The sequence below is a fragment of the Lepisosteus oculatus genome, chromosome 3, assembly GCF_040954835.1.
Source record: "Lepisosteus oculatus isolate fLepOcu1 chromosome 3, fLepOcu1.hap2, whole genome shotgun sequence".
In the NCBI taxonomy this organism is placed as follows: domain Eukaryota; kingdom Metazoa; phylum Chordata; class Actinopteri; order Semionotiformes; family Lepisosteidae; genus Lepisosteus; species Lepisosteus oculatus.
Window position 1 is genome coordinate 57,809,718 of NC_090698.1, and position 18,723 is coordinate 57,828,440.

The 18,723-nt window shown below is 38.7% G+C and overlaps 2 protein-coding genes across 3 annotated transcripts in view; both read left to right on the forward strand.

Annotated features, from left to right (window-relative positions):
- Positions 1 to 5,308, forward strand: part of LOC102686521 (phosphatidylinositol 4-phosphate 5-kinase type-1 beta) — a 67,821-nt gene extending 62,513 nt beyond the window's left edge. For both annotated transcript variants that reach the window (XM_015368652.2, XM_015368661.2), the window contains exons 14-15: positions 1,067 to 1,184; positions 3,936 to 5,308. In XM_015368652.2, the coding sequence (XP_015224138.1) occupies positions 1,067 to 1,184; positions 3,936 to 3,938 (121 nt within the window). In that variant the 3' untranslated portion in view covers positions 3,939 to 5,308. The remainder of the gene's footprint in view (positions 1 to 1,066; positions 1,185 to 3,935) is intronic.
- Positions 5,309 to 8,103: 2,795 nt separating this feature from the next.
- Positions 8,104 to 17,457, forward strand: fxn (frataxin). Its single transcript, XM_006626969.3, has 6 exons — positions 8,104 to 8,349; positions 8,709 to 8,789; positions 9,158 to 9,234; positions 9,606 to 9,726; positions 16,503 to 16,600; positions 17,114 to 17,457. Exons 1-6 carry the CDS (start codon positions 8,230 to 8,232, stop codon positions 17,250 to 17,252), a joined length of 636 nt encoding a protein of 211 aa, XP_006627032.3. The 5' UTR covers positions 8,104 to 8,229; the 3' UTR covers positions 17,253 to 17,457.
- Positions 17,458 to 18,723: the final 1,266 nt, after the last annotated feature.

An 18,723-nucleotide genomic window follows, 5' to 3' on the forward strand; every position in this document is an offset into this window, starting at 1 on the left:
AGCATAAAGCTGTAATTACGAAAGTAAAGTGTAAGCATTTGCCATTGTTTCGTTGTAGTTACAGTAGGAATCTGTATTTCATAACATGATATTCCGGCTTGCACAGTGCACTTTGCAAAACATTTACTCTTAGTACTGAATGTGGTTCAAGCCTCCATATCCCACAGAACAATTAATGTGCTGGACTCTTGTTCATATTTGCAATACAGGTATTTAATTTCAAAAGAACCAGACTTTCCTACTAAAGGTATCCAAAAACTGTAAATAATCCACCTTAGATAACAGCCCCTTTTATTGGATGGTTACTGCTGAGTAAAATACCATAAAAGGCACAAATAGTTTATTGGCTTAATTCCCTGGCTGAGAGAACGACTTCCAGCCTGTGAGGAGGAGGCTGGCGAAGCCCCATAATCTCCCTGTTTAACGAGTGGTAAGCCGGGAGCCCCTGTCAGGGGAGACCTGAGATGGGATGGAGGGAGGGATACGAAACACGCAAGTGGGTGAAAAAGAAGCGGGATATTAATACGAAATTGAGAGAGAGATAGAGGTTTGAAATCCTTACAAACGTTTAAAACTCTGTTAAAGTGTTGATATTATACAGTCCTGTGTAAATGAGGACTTGATGAGTTCCCCCACTGATTGAAAATGTAGGTTGAACGCATATTTCTTCTGAATGGAGATGTCCCTTAACTGTGCGTGGAATAGTCTACCATGGCAGCTAATTCACTGCACTCCAGGGAAAACAGCAAAATAAGATTCTTGGAATAAACAGTTACTGGACAAGCAAGCAGGGTCACAGGGCCTCTGTTTATAGCCTTGCCTGTGTGCTCGTGTTTATACAATATACTGCTGAAAAAGACATTTTTAGGCAAAATCAGGTGATAGGTTAGGAAATTAATTCTCATAATGTCTGATGCTATATTGAAACCCCAAAAATATTTTCTTGAAATATAACCCTCGAGCTGATCCAAATAACTGGAGCTGGCAAGAAAGAAGTTATTTAACGCATCAGTGCTACTTTGCTGTGAAAATATGATGTTATCTTTTTTCTATTTTGTTTATTTAGAGAAATGTTGGCCTCCAGTTCCACGTTTACCTTAGAGGACAGTGCTATCTGTCTGACATCGGAACAGAGCACGCTGGATATTGACAAAGATGATGGCTCAGTGCTTGATGTCTACTTGGTAAGTAGCAATCACCAAGTTTGCCTCCAATTAAAAGTATATTCTAGATTAAGAACTGGAGTGAAGTTCCTTCATACTTTCAGATTTCAGGTTTTGCTTTGCCTTTTATTATGGACCTGTATGGGATGAAAATGGAGGCACATCAATGTTCTATACATAGGTGAAAATGCACAAGACATTGTGATTTATAATATGTTGTTGAAATGGCATTTCAGTCTTTAGATTTAAAAGACGCAGCCCACCTACTTTTCTGTTATGACAGGCCTCTCTATTAATAGGTGGCTCCTGAGGTCTAAGCACATGAAATTCACAATAGACAGCAAAAACATGGTTGAGGAAGATGAACAATTAGACAATTAAAGACAAAACGGTTCTTAAATGTCATTGGCTCTCCCTTGCATTTGTCTATGTTTCACAAAACCAAAGGTGACAGAAAATACACAGATAAGCACTCTCTCTGACAGGCTGACCATGTGTTGTCTTGGGACATATCAGGTCATATACTGTGAAATCTGGTCTTGGTAACCTCGATGCTCTCCTTTCCTTCTTCCTTTTCCCTGAATAGTTGCAAGTCAGGACAATAAAGCAGTTCGCTATAGAGGTTTAGCTGAAGGTGATTGTGGTGTTTAGTTGCTCTTAATCTGCTGTGCACACAAAGGTCTTATTGTTCTATGACATCACTCTGGGCATCTTCACAAAAAAGGCTTTTGAAAGCCTTTTGAAAATACCTAGAAGCTTCTGAAAATCAGAAATGTTGAGGGAAGAAAGACATACCTGATGTAATACTAATCTATCAAAATATTTTTCTGCTAAAGGCTTTGTCAGTGCTGAAACCCAGACTTGCATTTATTTGACATACAAGACAAGAAAAGTCATTTCAACCTAGAGAAATGTATTCCCTAATAAGGTGGCATCGGTTTTGGAATATTCCAGAATGTGGGGTTTCACAGTTCCTTTGCTCATCATTAAACCTGCATTCACTGGTTTCTGAACTAGATTCTAATGAAGCCACTATGGCTCTTTACTCGGTTTTTAGAAGTAAAACAATTATGTTTTCACAACCAAAATGTTTTTTTTCCATATGGAGTATCAGTATGATGGAAACTGGGCTGTGGTCACCGCAAATGATTTGCATTCATCCCAGATCACAAATGGCGTAGAAAGGACAAGCTGAGAGAAACGTCTGCACTGAGAGCGAATTGCATTTCTGGAGTCAGAATTGCAGTGTTGCTGTGACAGCCCGCTGTCTTGAGTAGACAGACTGCTGAGATGCCAGCCTGCGTTCAGTTTCAGTCCATTCACCTGGAAAATTGGCTTCTGAGTTCCTTGGGAGTTTTCTGAAAATCAGAACAGTGACAGGAGTTCTTTTCCTTACATGTATCATGTCAGTATGAATCCTTATTTATACATCTTTAAATAACAGACAAGTCATTTTCTTGATAGTTTTGTTTATCAAATAATGTCATAAATGCAGGTACACATATGTTTTTAAACCCATTATCCCTGTACACTATTAACCTCACAGGGAAGTAAAACATACAGCAAAGAACTAGAATCTAGTTTAGAAACAGTTATTCTTTTAAGCGTTTTATCCATGGTCTTAGTACAGCATATTGTCAGTTTTCTTTCGCTAAATTTGCCATGTTGTATGTATATTATAGTCAGGCAACAGTGACAACAGTGGCCTTCACTGTTATTCCATAATTATCAATTGTTAATTACAGTCTGCAAGACTATGACAACTGCTGCAAATATTTCGTCATACATATAGTAAACTGTTTGGTTTAAGAGTACCAACTACTGTACAAGATAGTGATTACAATAGAAACCAATTGCAAAAATGTTCAAATCATCTCTTGCAAGGTAATCACAGAAAATGATCCTTAACATGTAATGTCTCATACAAGCCAAGCCAAATTACACCCTAAATGGACATCTGCACACCAACCTCTTACTTAAGCAGTACTGACCATTCCTTATGCTAGTAAGTAATCTTCAGTTTCTTCTGTAGACAGTTTGTCATCCATTACCGTCCAATTTAAATTTTTCAGCAGCAGGGTAAGCAGAATGTTGTTTTATGTACACTATTTTATTATAGATTTTACATTGGTTAGTTTATGCATTTCGGTGAACATTTACACATTCACACCTCCATTCCTCTGGTCCAGTTTACTCTAGAATTGTTATTTACCAAACCGTCAGTTGCTGTCTGGCCATGAAATCGTCTGTCTTTGTTGCCATGGTAGCATGCTGGTTGGTGTGGAGTTAGCTCTGTAGTAAACAGACACCAACGAGAGAAGTAAAAGAGGAGTATCTCAGTCTTGGTCAAAGCAGCACACCCTACTGTTCAGTCCTTTAGTCCTGGATTTTACTGTGGGCAATCATTGCGTTTTGCATTTGGAAATTTGCTCTTGTTCTAGATAATGTCTTTCTGTTTACAAAGAGATTAACTCAAACCAGTAAACTAGCTGATCACAAGTGTTGTGTGTTTGTTAAAAAAAGCAATGGATTTAACAGATATTCACCGTTCTTGGAATATGTTTGAGAAAATGTGCAATGTATTTTTTTAATAGGATTTACAAATTATTTCTTTTCAGAGAAAATACAATCCCTGGTGGTCACGTTTCTATTACAAATACAGGAGAATATTAATCTTTATCATAAGAATAATAAAAAATTGACCCTTGCTTAACTACCTCTTTCTTTTCACATTACCACAAATTAATATTGTGTTTTGTTGTTTTTTTACAGTAATCTGTGACAGCCAGCTTACCATCGGATAATTGCATTTTATCCACTCCAGTGTCCTGGAAACACAGGAACAGTCTCTCCCCTAGGGACCAACACTGAGGACACTCCACTGGACACTGTGTAGTCTTCATGCAAACCAGCGGCCCCATCCCAACAGCCCTGTCTGGTGGTCACGTGCCCAACATCCATATCAGAGCTGCTATGTTCTTCTAACATTAATTATTGCCAATTCATCATAGACAAGGAAAGAAAGACTGGAATCATCACTTTGGTGTAAATCGGTTTAGATTACATGTGATTTCATTTGCATGTGTTTAGATCCAGATAAGAGTGAATATTGTTATTTTGCTTCTTAGGGCTTGCCAAATCTGTCCTTCAATGCCAAAAGCTTTTACTATATTTCTTTTCACTTATATATATATATGTGTGTGTATTTGTTTGACTGAAGGTTTTGTTTTCTGCTGGTTGAAACTGATTTATGCAATTTAATATTGTTGCACATGCTTTATAGAAGCCTGCTTTAAGAAATGAAGTTTACACTGGTGGTTTCTTAGAAAAGCAGAATGGTTATTTTATTAAAACTGCACTATCCCTTTCTAAAGGATAAATTAGGCTAAATTTGATATATACCTGCAGGCACTCCAAAGGCTTTGCTAAATTCTTCCAATGCCAGTCAAATGCAAATATGTGTAATTATGATGTGTTGTAAATAGTATCGTCCAATTGTTATATTTAATATATTATAAGAGACATTTGAAAATTCCATTGTCTGGGACAGTCTGCCCATACATAATGTGAAATGTTTAACACTGTTGAAATTAATGAGGTTTTGCCTAAAGTTTTCTGAAATGTCAGAAATATTGAAATATTATTAATTGGAATGGGAATGGGTTCAGAAATCATAACACAGCATTGAGCACTGCACAAATTAAAAATATTTCACCAGTGCTTAGATCAAAAGTTGAGCTTTACTAGTAAAGATAACTAAATAGATGGACTAGAGAAATATTAACTTACTGGTTAGGTGAGTACCATTTCTGTTTGCACAAGAGAAGGTTTTGGTGGTATTTTTTTACCATGTCACAAAGTATATTTTCTCAGGATACTTCATCGAAAGGTATCTTTATATCACGTAGCAAAGACTAAGCGATAGTGCATTTTTAACACTGAAGCTATTTAATGATTTCCTCTTGGACTATATTATAGTGTCCTTGAAGTTCATGACCACAACTTTTTTGGGGGAAAGAGACCATAATTTATTGAATAATTGTTTGCTGAAGATGAAAATATTTTATTCTTGAAATGTAAAAAGGTCATATTTATAGAGAAAATAAACGATTATATGTAAAATTAAAATCCTTTATGCAGAATTATATTGGGTTAATCTTTCTTCCACTGTTGTCTTCCTTGCGGATCACTGTCAAAATTCACTACAGGCATTGTGTGGAAAACTACATCTATTGACACGTGCACATGATTTAGTCCGACTCCCCAATACTGTAGTTAACCCAGGGTACTGAATTAAGTCATCTCTAGCTTGTAAAAAATATTTGAGCCGTACTGCATGATTTGAAATTGACAAGACACGACTTTAAAAAAAAAACTGAATGTAGATTATGTGCGCCCTCTAGTGTTCGCTTTGTGTGTTTATCGAACAAGAAAATGTGAAGATTGAAAAACACGCATTTTAGACGGAGAAAATATTTACAGCACTTCTCCTCAACTGAACGTGTGAATAACTGATTATTCTAGATTCCAGCTGTTCACAGTCAGATATATAACAGACAGACATATGCAACTGTAAATTTCTAGAACAGTTGTATACTCAAAAACATACAATGCATTTTTCAGTGTAAAACTAATTTATAAAGCAGCTTTCTGGTGGTAGGGAGAGATTTCATAAATGTGTATATTCTTTTTTTACCTGCTGCTGCTGTGCGAACGTTTTGAACATGTCACGTTATTGTGGAGGGAGTCCAACTGAACATATTCACAAAATTCCGATATAAATTCACAATAGATGCTGTCCCTAGTTTAGTAATAATCCAGGACAATCAGCATTATTTAGCAATCACATTTGTTTGAAAGCACAATGAACCTCACAATTGCACACTAGCTAAAAGGTATAGACGTGACTCTCCACCAGTTGTCGCTGAACCTACGTCTTATAAGCCGTTTTATTGGCCAGCAGCCATGTCACCCTTCAACTCACAACTAGCAACCCACTGAAGCTCAGCAGGTGTGAGCCTGGTCAGTACCTGGATGGGAGACTTCCTGGGGGAAAAACTAAGGAGAAGGAGTTAGTGGGGCCAGCAGGGGGCGCTCACCCTGCGGTCTGTGTGGGTCCTAATGCCCCAGTATAGTGACAGAGACTCTGTACTGTAAAAAGGTGCCGTCCTTTGGATGAGATGTAAATCTTAGGTCCAAGACCTATAGAGTATTGGTCTGTGGCTGTTTCTCAAAAAAGAGTAGGGGTGTTACCCTGGTGTTACCCAAATTTCTCATTGGCCTTTACAATGGCCTCCTAATAATCCCCCTCTCTGAACTGGCTTCTCCTCCCTGCTGATAGCTGATGTGTGGTGAGCATACTAGTGCACTATGGCTGCTGTCGCATCATCCTGGTGGGGCTGCACACTGGTGGTGGTTTAGGGGTGGAGTGCTGCAGTACACCTTCAACCTGAGCTACACATTTTTTTATGAATCAGTGGTGGCAGCGGCCATCTTCTACACTGTTGTGTGCTGGGGCAGCAGCATCATGGCAAGAGATATAAATAGACTCAATAGACTCATCAGACTCCTCATGAAGGCTGGCTCTGCCTTGACCCCCCGGAGGTGGTGGAAGAGAGAAGATTGCTGACCAAGCTCACAGCCGCTACATGGGACTGTTATTAGACAGCGAAGCACTTTTAGTGACAGACTGCTCCAGCTACGGTGTTCAAGGCAATGTTTCCACAGGTCCTTCCTACCAGCGGCTGTCAGGGTGTATAACACTGCCCTAGGCTAGGGCTATAAGCCCTTCATCTGCTCATCTGCTCATCTATGGACAGCATGTTGCACTCATGTACTTTTTGGACACTGCATTAATATACTGTTTATACTGTGGGTTTTTTTCAACCTATGCGCATTTTGCACGTATTTTATTGTTTTACAGTGACTATTAGCATATTTTGCACACACCTAACTCTTATTTATTTTATTTTGTATTGTTGTACTTATTTTAAGTTTAGTCTATTCTGATGTCTGTCTTGCTTGTCTTGGGCTGGGCTGCTGTAATGCCTCAGTTTCCCTTCGGGATCAATAAAGTCTTATCTGTCTATTCTCTAAACATAATTGTATTTAATATATCTGTAATTATATTTAGCAATGCAACTTAAATACACTAGTATTGTACTAATAGATGTCAGGACTGTGCGACATCTCAGGTTACTTTACGACACTATTACGACAGGACAAAAGTGTAAAACAATTATGTGAGCACGTGAAATAAATGACTAGCTGAAGCTAGCTGTTTATTAAAAGCTTGTTTCATTATTGGACAACTAATGAACATTACAATGTCTGCTCTTTACATATCGAAAAAAAATATGCTCCCTTTTTGCAAAATTATGTCAATTGCTAAAGGATTATTGAGATGTTTGGTACAGCAGAACTCCTATTCTCCATTTTGCTTTCATTTTTTTGTTTTTGTAGGACCTATCGGCTGCCAAAAGATGGCAGGCTTTCTCATTTCGGTAGACGGCAAATTAGTTTATATATTAATGATTATAGTGGTCAATGAGTGAAGAAAAACTGCCCACCGTACAGACGCTTTAAACATAATTAATGCAAATTACTCTCACTGACCTAGGAATTCTCCTATTAAATAAAAATGTTTAATACTCTCACTTTTTAATGTAGTATGCGTAATTTCAAGTTTTTGTAGGACCGTTTTTCTCCAGTTTATCCCTATAGAATATATAGGAATAAATACCACGTCTTAATGTCAAATCACCAAATCTATTTCCTTAACACGTTGGTCAAAGAACAGCAATTCTACGCACCCGGTTCAAATGGGCATTTTAAACTTTCGGCGGGAACGCCATGTGATAACGCAGTGAGTTTGACAGTTTTTCAAGGGCAGAGGCGTGGCTATCCCGGGGCTGATCTCAGGCACCGTTTGATTTGCTGGAAACCCGGACACGGACAGATCACGATAGACGAATACAACCGAATTTGAGAAGTCGATCGTTTCAGACCCTATCAATCGGTCTCATAGTAGGTGGTCGCGTTTTAATGTCATACACCTTTAGAGACCATGTCAGGATTGAGTAGGAAAGTGTTCTGCATTTACCAGTTCGCACGCAGCTTGACTTCTCCGAATGCATCATCAGCTACATACACGTGCTGGAGGGCTAAAACATTCCTGTCAAACCATGTAAGTACAGCGTTTGCGGTGTCGCTAAGGTCAATGTACGTAGTTCGATATGCATGAAAACTTTAATAATGCTGAATGTCTGTTTTTATGATACCGGATAAATACCTCCATAGACGCATAGCACAGTAACGGTAGAATTAACATTTTCCATTCTTAACTACGTTGATGATAGTTCTCTAACACAAAGAGTTTTTATTGTTGATTCTTTGACACACTGAAATAGGTTGAGGAGTTTCTTGGCTCATTTATACCTCCTAGAAAGCGGAAACCATATTTTGTCGACTCGCCGCCTTTCTGCTGACGCTTTTCTGGTGGAGAACATGAGGCTCATTGCAGTAAAGCGCCTGTCTGTCTTTCAGAGCCCCCGGTGCGCCGGGCTCGTACCCGGGTGGGCAGCGTCTTCGCTGGGGAAGTACGGAGGCGCCCGGGAGCCCCCGCAGGTTGTGCATTCAGATTGACAGACCCTTACATACGTGTCTCATTATTTAACTACTTATTTTGTGATTAAATGGATTTCATTGTTCAAACGAGTCAACTTGCAGCAGATGCTCGGCAACTCTCTAACCTGCCTGCAGTTACAGAAGAAAGGACAGCGCTGTCGATGACTGATGACAGGAGTTTGTGGTTTGTTAGGGATAGTTATATCTACTGCAATTACTATTGGTAATTCGCTGTGTATTTTAATTGCAGCTGATTGGATTATGTCGCTATCAAGTGATGATTATACAACGAAATAGGCAGGCCAGCGCTTTGGTGTTATTAAATTGAGCCTTGTGAGTCAACTTATTGCTGGTATCCTTAATTTCAGTTGCTTGTGGCACAACTCCCTGGAAGAGTAATGAGGGCAAATATTCACTTCACCACAGAAAATGCATCGAATCTAAGGTAACAAACTTTGATTAAAGCTTTTCTCAAATATTGTTTGGTAACTGGTGAATATTTTGCGCCAGTTTAAGGTATTGGGGAAAAAGCTAAAGCTGAAACACAAACCAGTTATAAAACATACTGTACTGTACTGAACGAGTGCGATCGTTATATTCGTAGTCAAAGAAGCTATAAATAGGTGCGTGCAATAGTTATATTCTGAAACATTTTAGCACGGTATTGCGGGTGTAATGTATTTTTACTGTGAGAGTTTTCTTACACTAAATAACCGATAACATAATATGTAATTTCTGAAGTAATAAAATGTAAAAGAAACAGTTAATTTCCATCCACTTCAGCAATACTGTCCAATGCTCTCTTCAACATTGCAGTGTGTTAGAGGAAGCTACATATGAAAAACTGGCTGAGGAAACACTGGATGCTTTAGCAGAATACTTTGACGATCTCACAGATCAGCCATTCACATCTGGAGAGTACGATGTTACATTTTCAGTGAGTATTGCCTTTTTTTGAAGTATAATGGAATATTTAATGCTATTACAGTATATTCTTACTGTCCAATTTAACAGGTAGGGTTTGATCCACTAGGTGGCACTAGAAAAACAGATCAAATGTGCCTGAACGCAGAAAGAACAATTCCCCACCCGTTTTCTGATAACATTAACAGTTCATCATTGATATTAGACTGGGATATTTATTTTCAGACGATAGTCTTCTTTGTAATGTGGTGTATAGGTCAAGGATGGTTTTAGTAACGGAAAATCTATCTGCACAGCCATACAGTAGGGCCTCACCTTAATCTTGAACTAAGAACCTTCCAATTACCAGAGGTGCCCAAGAGCCCAGGAGGCCAGATAAAGCAGTGGTCAGGTATATGTATGCATGCTTAGAAATGGAAAGATTAAATGCGTGTGCATGGATGGTCGCATCAGATGCGCACATATACCCTTGTCAATTTTGCAGCTGTAGAGGTACCAAATTGTTATCGCCTACAGAAGAGCTTCATCAAGTTCTGCTGTTTTTATAAAACGGTCTGTTCACAGGCAAAGTCCTTTAAACCAAATTGACACACCTTTTTGCTCTACATTCTCACAGATGTGGCAGCTCCTAAGTGGCTCCTAAAATGAAAGACCTTCAGATTCCACAAAAATGTTCAGCCTGTCCCCATGTGTCTGCGTGTAATTCCACTTGCTATGTTATGCTCATTATAAAAAAAAACCCAAAAACTTATAAGGCAGCCTTGTTCAGAGTCCTGTCACTAAAACAAGAGCCTAGGAATCTGAACAAGAGATTGAAATTGTGCTTTGTGGATCAATCTGTTTGAGTTGTGTATTTGCATACAATGGGAATAGAATTTTAGTAAGGAATAGCAAGAGATACACCCATCCATTTTCCGACCGCTTCATCGATTGCAGGGTCACAGGGGTGCAGGAGCCTGTCCCAGCAAGCAATAGGTGTGAGCCAGGAAACAAATGTGTCAATGCAGAAATTAAGTAACTACTGAAAAAACTTTTACCTTTCCATATGTCCACATTGTATATGTTGTCATAGCAGGGTGCGTTCAGTATGTTTAAATCTATATGGAGAACACAACTGTGACTCGTATAGAGACAGTGGTATTAATTGTACGACAAAGTTGATATCCATAGCTTTGCCCTTATGTCAGACTCTCGTTGTCAATGTGAGTTATTACTGTGCACTTGAAGATAATTTTACAGCTGTTTAAAACCTCTGTCTTGCTCTTAAATATTTATCAGCCCGATTTATAGGGGTGGTTTACAAGATATTTTTAATAGCAGGCTTTGTCCTTTCATTCTTTATTACCGAGTAAGTCTTTCAGACCGCAGGGTGGTGCTCCAGGCCCTTTCTTCTGTATTGTCTGGCGCTGGAGAGGGATGAAAAAAAAATAGCTGGTATCGTTTTATTTTTAGGTTCCCATCTGTCATGTTGTGTAAGTGACAAGAGAAGTAAACTCCAAATCAATACACAGCTGTCAGCAACAGAAAAGCTATACTTTCAGTGTTGGGGTGGGCTGAGAATGTCTCTGTAAACACATGAGTGCAGCATTGTTCTCTGATCAGATGCAGTGTGGAGATACTAGTGTTGAAGTGTGCCAGTGCAGGGTGGAGGAGTGGGGTTGGGCATAGTGTCTCACAGCGAAATACCAGCCAAAATAAACACCAACAAACTGCTCCTTCAGCTGGCTGAGCAAGATGGAAAAATTCTTCCTGCATTTCCACTCTTGGGTTTGCAGACAAGGGTTAAAGATTTGCATTTCCTAGCTGTTTCCATGTTTGACAATCTGCCTGTTTGTATACAAATTGCCTTTCCAGTTTACAGTGAAATACTGTATAACAGAGGGGATGTTTTTCTGATTTCTAATTTGTTGCAGTATTGCAGTGTCGTCCTTGTTAGCAAACACTGCTATGAAACACTATCATTCACATGATCAGTACGCACAAAATTATTTCTGTGCATTGAACTGAACATAAACGGGTTATTAAAACATTTCACATCTTGATTTGGATTCTAATGTCTTATTGGGGAATTATGTCTTCATCTGCCAAGGCCTGTGACTAAATCAGACTTTAAAAACATTCAGGGGTTTATGTTCATATTGTAAAGTGCCCCTATCGGTTTATCGACTTCAATCCTAAAATAGAAAAGCTACTTGCCATTTCGTTGTCCTCAGATTACCATGAATGCAATGGGTTAGAAGTAACGAGAGGCATTACTTAGTGATGTCTAAAGCAGGGGTACCCAATTTTGGGTATTTTTTTTCATTCCACCATAGCACGTAATTAAATAATTGAACCCTTAATAGACCTCATGATACATTTTAATTAAACTGTTTTTCAAGTCCTAAACATCTAGGAGGTTGCCTTTTAACCATTATGTTTCTTAAGTAATTTAAGTAACTTAAAATCTCTAACTTTGGAATAGAAAATAGAGAACCTTTAAAGGTTCTAACCAAGCATCTCGTCGGCTGAGTTAATGAGTAAAGAGGTCAGCTGTAATGAAAACCAGCAGGTGTTTGGGTCCCCGGCACCAGGGCTCAGAACCCCTGCTGTCAAGAATTCCTGTCGTCATGCAGTTTCAGGAGGTCGGCGCAGGACTGGTTGAGTGGTGCTGTTTGACCTGGGCTCCCCATCAGCAGCACAGAGGTCTGTGTCTCTCCAGGCGCAAGAAAGTTATTGATTTTCCACAGAGGACAGGATTCCAGCCAGAGTCTAGTTGGCTGATATCCACATATCGCTGTGTTTAACATTTGCTTGGGGGATAAATGTACTGATAAGAAGCTGAGATATATTTTTTTAAACTACTGTCCTTTTTCTTATACCTTCTGGTTTGCAGTTTGAGTTGGAAGATGTGTTTATTTATCGGTAACATAAAATAAGACTGTACAAGTTTAATCAAGTGGTGCATTTTTTGCTGCATTTGTCCAGCATAATTTTATATTTTAGTCGATGTGTGATAAAATTGCAAGTGACTCAGAATGTATAAATCAACTACCGTACACCTAAAATCGAGATGGTATTTATTTTTAGATGGTACTTTTTAACTGCACATATGCTACAGGACAAATACAGTAAATGGCTGTGTTCAAAAAGATATTTCTGTCATTGTAAGTTTGACCTTTTGTGGAAGGAGTCTCTCAAGTTTCCATTGGTTACTTTCCCTGGTGGAATAGAATTACATGTAGAAAAAAGTACGGTCTCCAAAGAATTTGAGTTATTTGTTCTTGTTAAGGGTGTGGGAGCCTGCTCACTCTAATCAGGCTGGCAAATCAGTGTACACAGCTGTACATTTTTGATTGTTACATTATCTAAGTTTCTACTAATGTTGTTAGTGCCATTGATTCTTAAGAGACAGCACCTACACTTCATAGTGTTGTGACCTGTATCACGTACGGAATGAATGCTGTGAAGACAGACTTGAGGGAAATAAAGCTTTTTTTTTTAAATAAAATCTCAAGGTATTGTGTAGATGAACACTTCACCATGAGTTTCAGGCAAAACTGGCTTTAAATAGAATATTCTATCTTTAAATAGTCCTTATTACTTTTCCCGTCAAACGGTAACTTCAGAAACAGTGTGAGAGTGTGAAACAATGTTGTCATAGCTCCTGTAGTATGTTAACGTGAAAGATGAAAGAAAAGGTGCACAATTTTTTCATTAAAAGTTTCCAGGTATTATTTTTTACAAACCAATACAAACTTGGACAATGGAAGAGTATACAGTGCCTTGCGAAAGTATTCGGCCCCCTTGAACTTTTCAACCTTTTGCCACATTTCAGGCTTCAAACATAAAGATATAAATTTTTTATTTTATGTGAAGAATCACCAACAAGTGGGACACAATTGTGAAGTGGAACGAAATCTATTGGATTTTTGAAACTTTTTTAACTAATAAAAAAATGAAAAGTGGGGCGTGCAAAATTATTCGGCCCCCTTGCGTTAATACTTTGTAGAGCCACCTTTTGCTGCGATTACAGCTGCAAGTCGCTTGGGGTATGTCTATCAGTTTTGCACATCGAGAGACTGAAATTCTTGCCCATTCTTCCTTGCAAAACAGCTCGAGCTCAGTGAGGTTGGATGGAGAGCGTTTGTGAACAGCAGTTTTCAGCTCTTTCCACAGATTCTCGATTGGATTCAGGTCTGGACTTTGACTTGGCCATTCAAACACCTGGATATGTTTATTTGTGAACCATTCCTTTGTAGATTTTGCTGTATGTTTGGGATCATTGTCTTGTTGGAAGATAAATCTCCGTCCCAGTTTCAGGTCTTTTGCAGACTCCAACAGGTTTTCATCCAGAATGGTCCTGTATTTGGCTGCATCCATCTTCCCCTCAATTTTAACCATCTTCCCTGTCCCTGCTGAAGAAAAGCAGGCCCAAACCATGATGCTGCCACCACCATGTTTGACAGTGGGGATGGTGTGTTGAGGGTGATGAGCTGTGTTGCTTTTACGCCAAACATATCGTTTTGCATTGTGGCCAAAAAGTTCGATTTTGGTTTCATCTGACCAGAGCACCTTCTTCCACATGTTTGGGGTGTCTCCCAGGTGGCTTGTGGCAAACTTTAGACGAGACTTTTTATGGATATCTTTGAGAAATGGCTTTCTTCTTGCCACTCTTCCATAAAGGCCAGATTTGTGCAGTGTAAGACTGATTGTTGTCCTATGGACAGACTCTCCCACCTCAGCTGTAGTTCTCTGCAGTTCATCCAGAGTGATCATGGGCCTCTTGGCTGCATCTCTGATCAGTCTTCTCCTTGTCTGAGCTGAAAGTTTAGAGGGACGGCCAGGTCTTGGTAGATTTGCAGTGGTCTGATACTCCTTCCATTTCAAGATGATCGCTTGCACAGTGCTCCTTGGGATGTTTGAAGCTTGGGAAATCTTTTTGTATCCAAATCCGGCTTTAAACTTCTCCACAACAGTATTACGGACCTGCCTGGTGTGTTCCTTGGTCTTCATGATGCTCTCTGCGCTTTCAACAGAACCTTGAGACTATCACAGAGCAGGTGCATTTATACAGAGACTTGATTACACACAGGTGGATTCTATTTATCACCATCAGTCATTTAGGACAACATTGGATCATTCAGAGATCCTCGCTGAACTTCTGGAGTGAGTTTGCTGCACTGAAAGTAAAGGGGCCGAATAATTTTGCACGCCCCACTTTTCATTTTTTTATTAGTTAAAAAAGTTTCAAAAATCCAATAGATTTCGTTCCACTTCACAATTGTGTCCCACTTGTTGGTGATTCTTCACATAAAATAAAAAAATTATATCTTTATGTTTGAAGCCTGAAATGTGGCAAAAGGTTGAAAAGTTCAGGGGGGCCGAATACTTTCGCAAGGCACTGTATGTATGCCCTAACATTCAAGGGATGTGTCAGTTGAATCCTCCATATCTACATACTGTATTTGAAACATTCATTGCAATTTTTTCTTGCCTAGGAAAATTCATTAGCCCATACTTGCCATAACTGCAGTAGTGTGGATAACAACTAAGCATGATTTCTACTTTTCAAGCTAAAAAGTAGCATTTTCCCTTTTGTGTCTGGTTGTTTGTGATAATCCTGTAGCATACTCGCTTATTTTAAGACCGGAGGGAAAAATGAATCACTAATGGCTGTTCTATCTTCTGTAATTGCTCTCTGTGTGCTGACGTGTCATGCAGCACTATTTAAAAGAAGTAAGGTAAAGAAAATGAATTCAGTAAACTTGGCTTGGAAGATATAATGATGTTATTTGAAATGCAATTATATGTGCCTTGGAGGTTTGCCGTTAGCTTTGCCTAAGCGCTTTTGCAGCCTTACAGAACTAATCTCGCCACAGATCAAGGCCTCCCTGAGTATACAGTACTCAGCTTTGCCCTTTTAAATCACCTTATAAATGATGTTCTTTCAGTCAGTTACATAGTTGTCATCTAGGTTTTACGGGTTTTCGGTGTCCATCATATATTACTCTTTTTTAGTATTTAGTATTTCGTTTGGGTAAGTCTTTTTGTCATTTCAGTAGCGACCTTGAGAATAACTAATGGCTTCATAGAAATTTTGTAGCACTTGCATAAGTATAAAGCCTTCATTTTTTGATCAAGAGTTATTTTAATTATCTACCTGCCTAAGTTCATTTTCTACCGCCAGCTGTTTACATGTCGGCTTCATGGCCACAAACCTCGTGCTGCACGAGCATGAAGACATGTGGACACGCTCTCCCAAACCAGCCCCCTATCGGAGCCGTTCCTTCCTGCACCCACAAGCCCCGCATCACTCCGCAAGGGGAGTTCACACACACACACACCGAGGAGTGACGCATCTCTCACTGACATCTGTGCAAATTCGCAGATGTCAAGAAAGTCCCAGGAGTAAATGCTATTCCAAAACCTGACAGACTGCGGTGGCACTTACAGCAATCTTCAGTTTAAGTGACAGAACATAATTTGCACTATTGGAAAGTATAATGTTTTGATCAAAAGTCTTTTGTGCCTTAATGAAGGTTTGCATCCAGTGTTAATGTGTTCATAACAAACAAGGATGAGTTATACTTGAAAGCACACAATTGTAATGGATTTCAGACAATGACAGAGTTTTATTATTTTACATAGTGTTATAAGAGCTTTGTCAGTCACACATCTGTAGATACAATTACAGTTTTGGACTAAAATTTGGAAAAGTCATGATCTGGGTGAATGTGTAGTAAATGGGAATTATTAGAGTTGTTTGAAAAAGAAAATGGAAAGCTTGTGTTTTTGTTTTCATTCTAGAGCGGGGTGCTCACCGTGAAGATAAGTAGTGACTATGGAACCTACGTTATTAACAAGCAGACTCCAAATAAACAGATCTGGCTCTCCTCTCCTGTGAGGTATGTGGCATACAGCTGTCTATCCTTTCTTCACTGCAATTAACAACACTGCTTGCAGCACTCTGGGAGTGTTCATGATGTTTTCTATGATTTGCATTGCGTTACTGCATCTGAGTAAGATGCTTTATGAGGCACAAAGGAAAGTTTTTAGCTCCTTTTATTTATTTCGCGATAGTAGTTTCCAAAAGCCGGAATACTCATAAAGGGTTTCAAATATACTCTGTTTTATTGACTTAGAACCACGACACAAATTCTTCATTATATCTTCTTATAATTTGAAAATGTATATGAATGGATATTTATTCTTTTTAATAAATTTTACTTGTCTGCTTAAATGTGCATTATCCAAAATATTGTCGAGGGGAGCAAAACTGTTTAGTTATCTGAAATACCCATTTAACTTGGACCAAAAGTAGTTCTTGTTATTGTAATTAGTCCTTAGGTTATAGGAAGCTCGTTGTGTATTGGCTTTACATATTTTTGCAAATTTATTATGCTTTTTTTTTCTTTCAGTGGGCCAAAACGCTATGACTGGACAGGAGAGCGTTGGGTGTATTCACACGATGGGATGAGCTTACACGATCTGCTCAGCAAAGAACTGTCTGCCATTTTCAGCACCAAAATAGACTTGTCAGGCGTATTGTATTCTTGAAAGGCAGTCAAAGGGGAGAAATGCTTATTCCAAATCTGTGGTAACTGTTAACTGTAGATTCTCTACTGTAATTCAGATCTTTCACTGTAAGTGTGTATATTTCTGTTACGCGTTTTAGAAATTGCCAAAAGATTTTCTTGATATACCTGATGTACGTTTCTTGTGAATATGTATAAACAATTTGTACCAATATGTTTATCCAGAAGGATGGCATGGTGGCACAGTGTTTATCTTTGCTGCCTTGCAGCGCTGGGGCCCTGGGTTCAATTCCGGGGGGTTTCCTTTGGGTGCTCTGGTTTCCTTTCCACAGGCAGAAGACATACAGTTAGGTTAACTGGCTTTTGGGGAAAACTGGCCGTGCTGTGAGTGGATCTCTTTCTGTGTGTGCTCTGCGATGGAATTGCGTCCAGTCCAGGGTCTATCCTGCCTTGTGCCTGCTGCTTCTCGAGACCGACTCTATCACCAGTGACCCTGTACATGATGAAGCGGTTACCAACGGACGGATGAACGTGTATCCAGACAGATTTTTTTATGATGTTTTTCTTTATTTATAATAAGAACTAAGTTTGTTCTGGAAGTTCTTATTGTGGTGGTGGTTATAGTGTTTTTTTTTCTTCTAAGAAATAGATGAATGTGCGAGTCTGATATAACTAAAAAAACTTCCTCTTCTGTTAAGGAATAGTAAAAACTAAATGCAAGTATAGCTTTTGTTGTGAATCTTGAATTAGAACTGAAAATGAATAAGAGGAATTTGTAGAGCAAGTCAAACCTTGCCTTGGATTAGTTTCATTAACATTCCTTTCCAAATTTAGTACCTGGAGATGTAATGCTATCCTTGGCATTTAATCATACCTGACCTTCTTCCTAAAGATAACATTATTACAGTAAGTGCTTAGCTTGATTCAGACTTCACGAACAAGGATTCCATAGATCAGTGCAATCAAGGAATAGATCCATATCAGTCCTTGATCTGAACATGTCTTGAGTGATACTTGCTTTCCCTTGATTTTTATTCTTCCATATACCATTTAACAATAGGAAAATAATTAAGTAGCAATGGGAGGAATTTTAAATTCTTTGAGATTCGGTGAGGAAAATCTCCCTCAGCCCATTGTTCTCTGCCTGTTTTTTTAATGTGGATTCCTACGCTGAAATCTTTTTTTTTTTTTAGATGCCTCAAAATAACTCTCATTAAGATCAAGCTGAATTTTCCACCCCTCAGTATTTCCATGAAGCACAACTTGCGCCTGCAAGAAGTAGTCAAACCTTATGATTAGTATGAATTGCATTCTAATTCTTCTAGAAAGCGTTAATTTACAATGTACTCATCATTGAACCGAAGACAATAGAATTCTTCTTTTTTTTTCAGTTGAAGGCATTTGGCTAGTGCACTAACGTATCCAGCCTGATTCATGTGAATATATTTTAAAAGTATGCAGTGTATTTTTTCCCATGTCACTGTATACCAACC

Excerpts from the sequence above, each read along its gene's own strand:
- fxn (XM_006626969.3), top strand. The coding sequence starts at position 8,230 with ATGTCAGGATTGAGTAGGAAAGTGTTCTGCATTTACCAGTTCGCACGC. Across the intron at positions 8,350-8,708 it reads AAACATTCCTGTCAAACCAT|AGCCCCCGGTGCGCCGGGCT; the intron begins GTAAGTACAGCG and ends TCTGTCTTTCAG. Across the intron at positions 16,601-17,113 it reads TGGCTCTCCTCTCCTGTGAG|TGGGCCAAAACGCTATGACT; the intron begins GTATGTGGCATA and ends TTTTTCTTTCAG.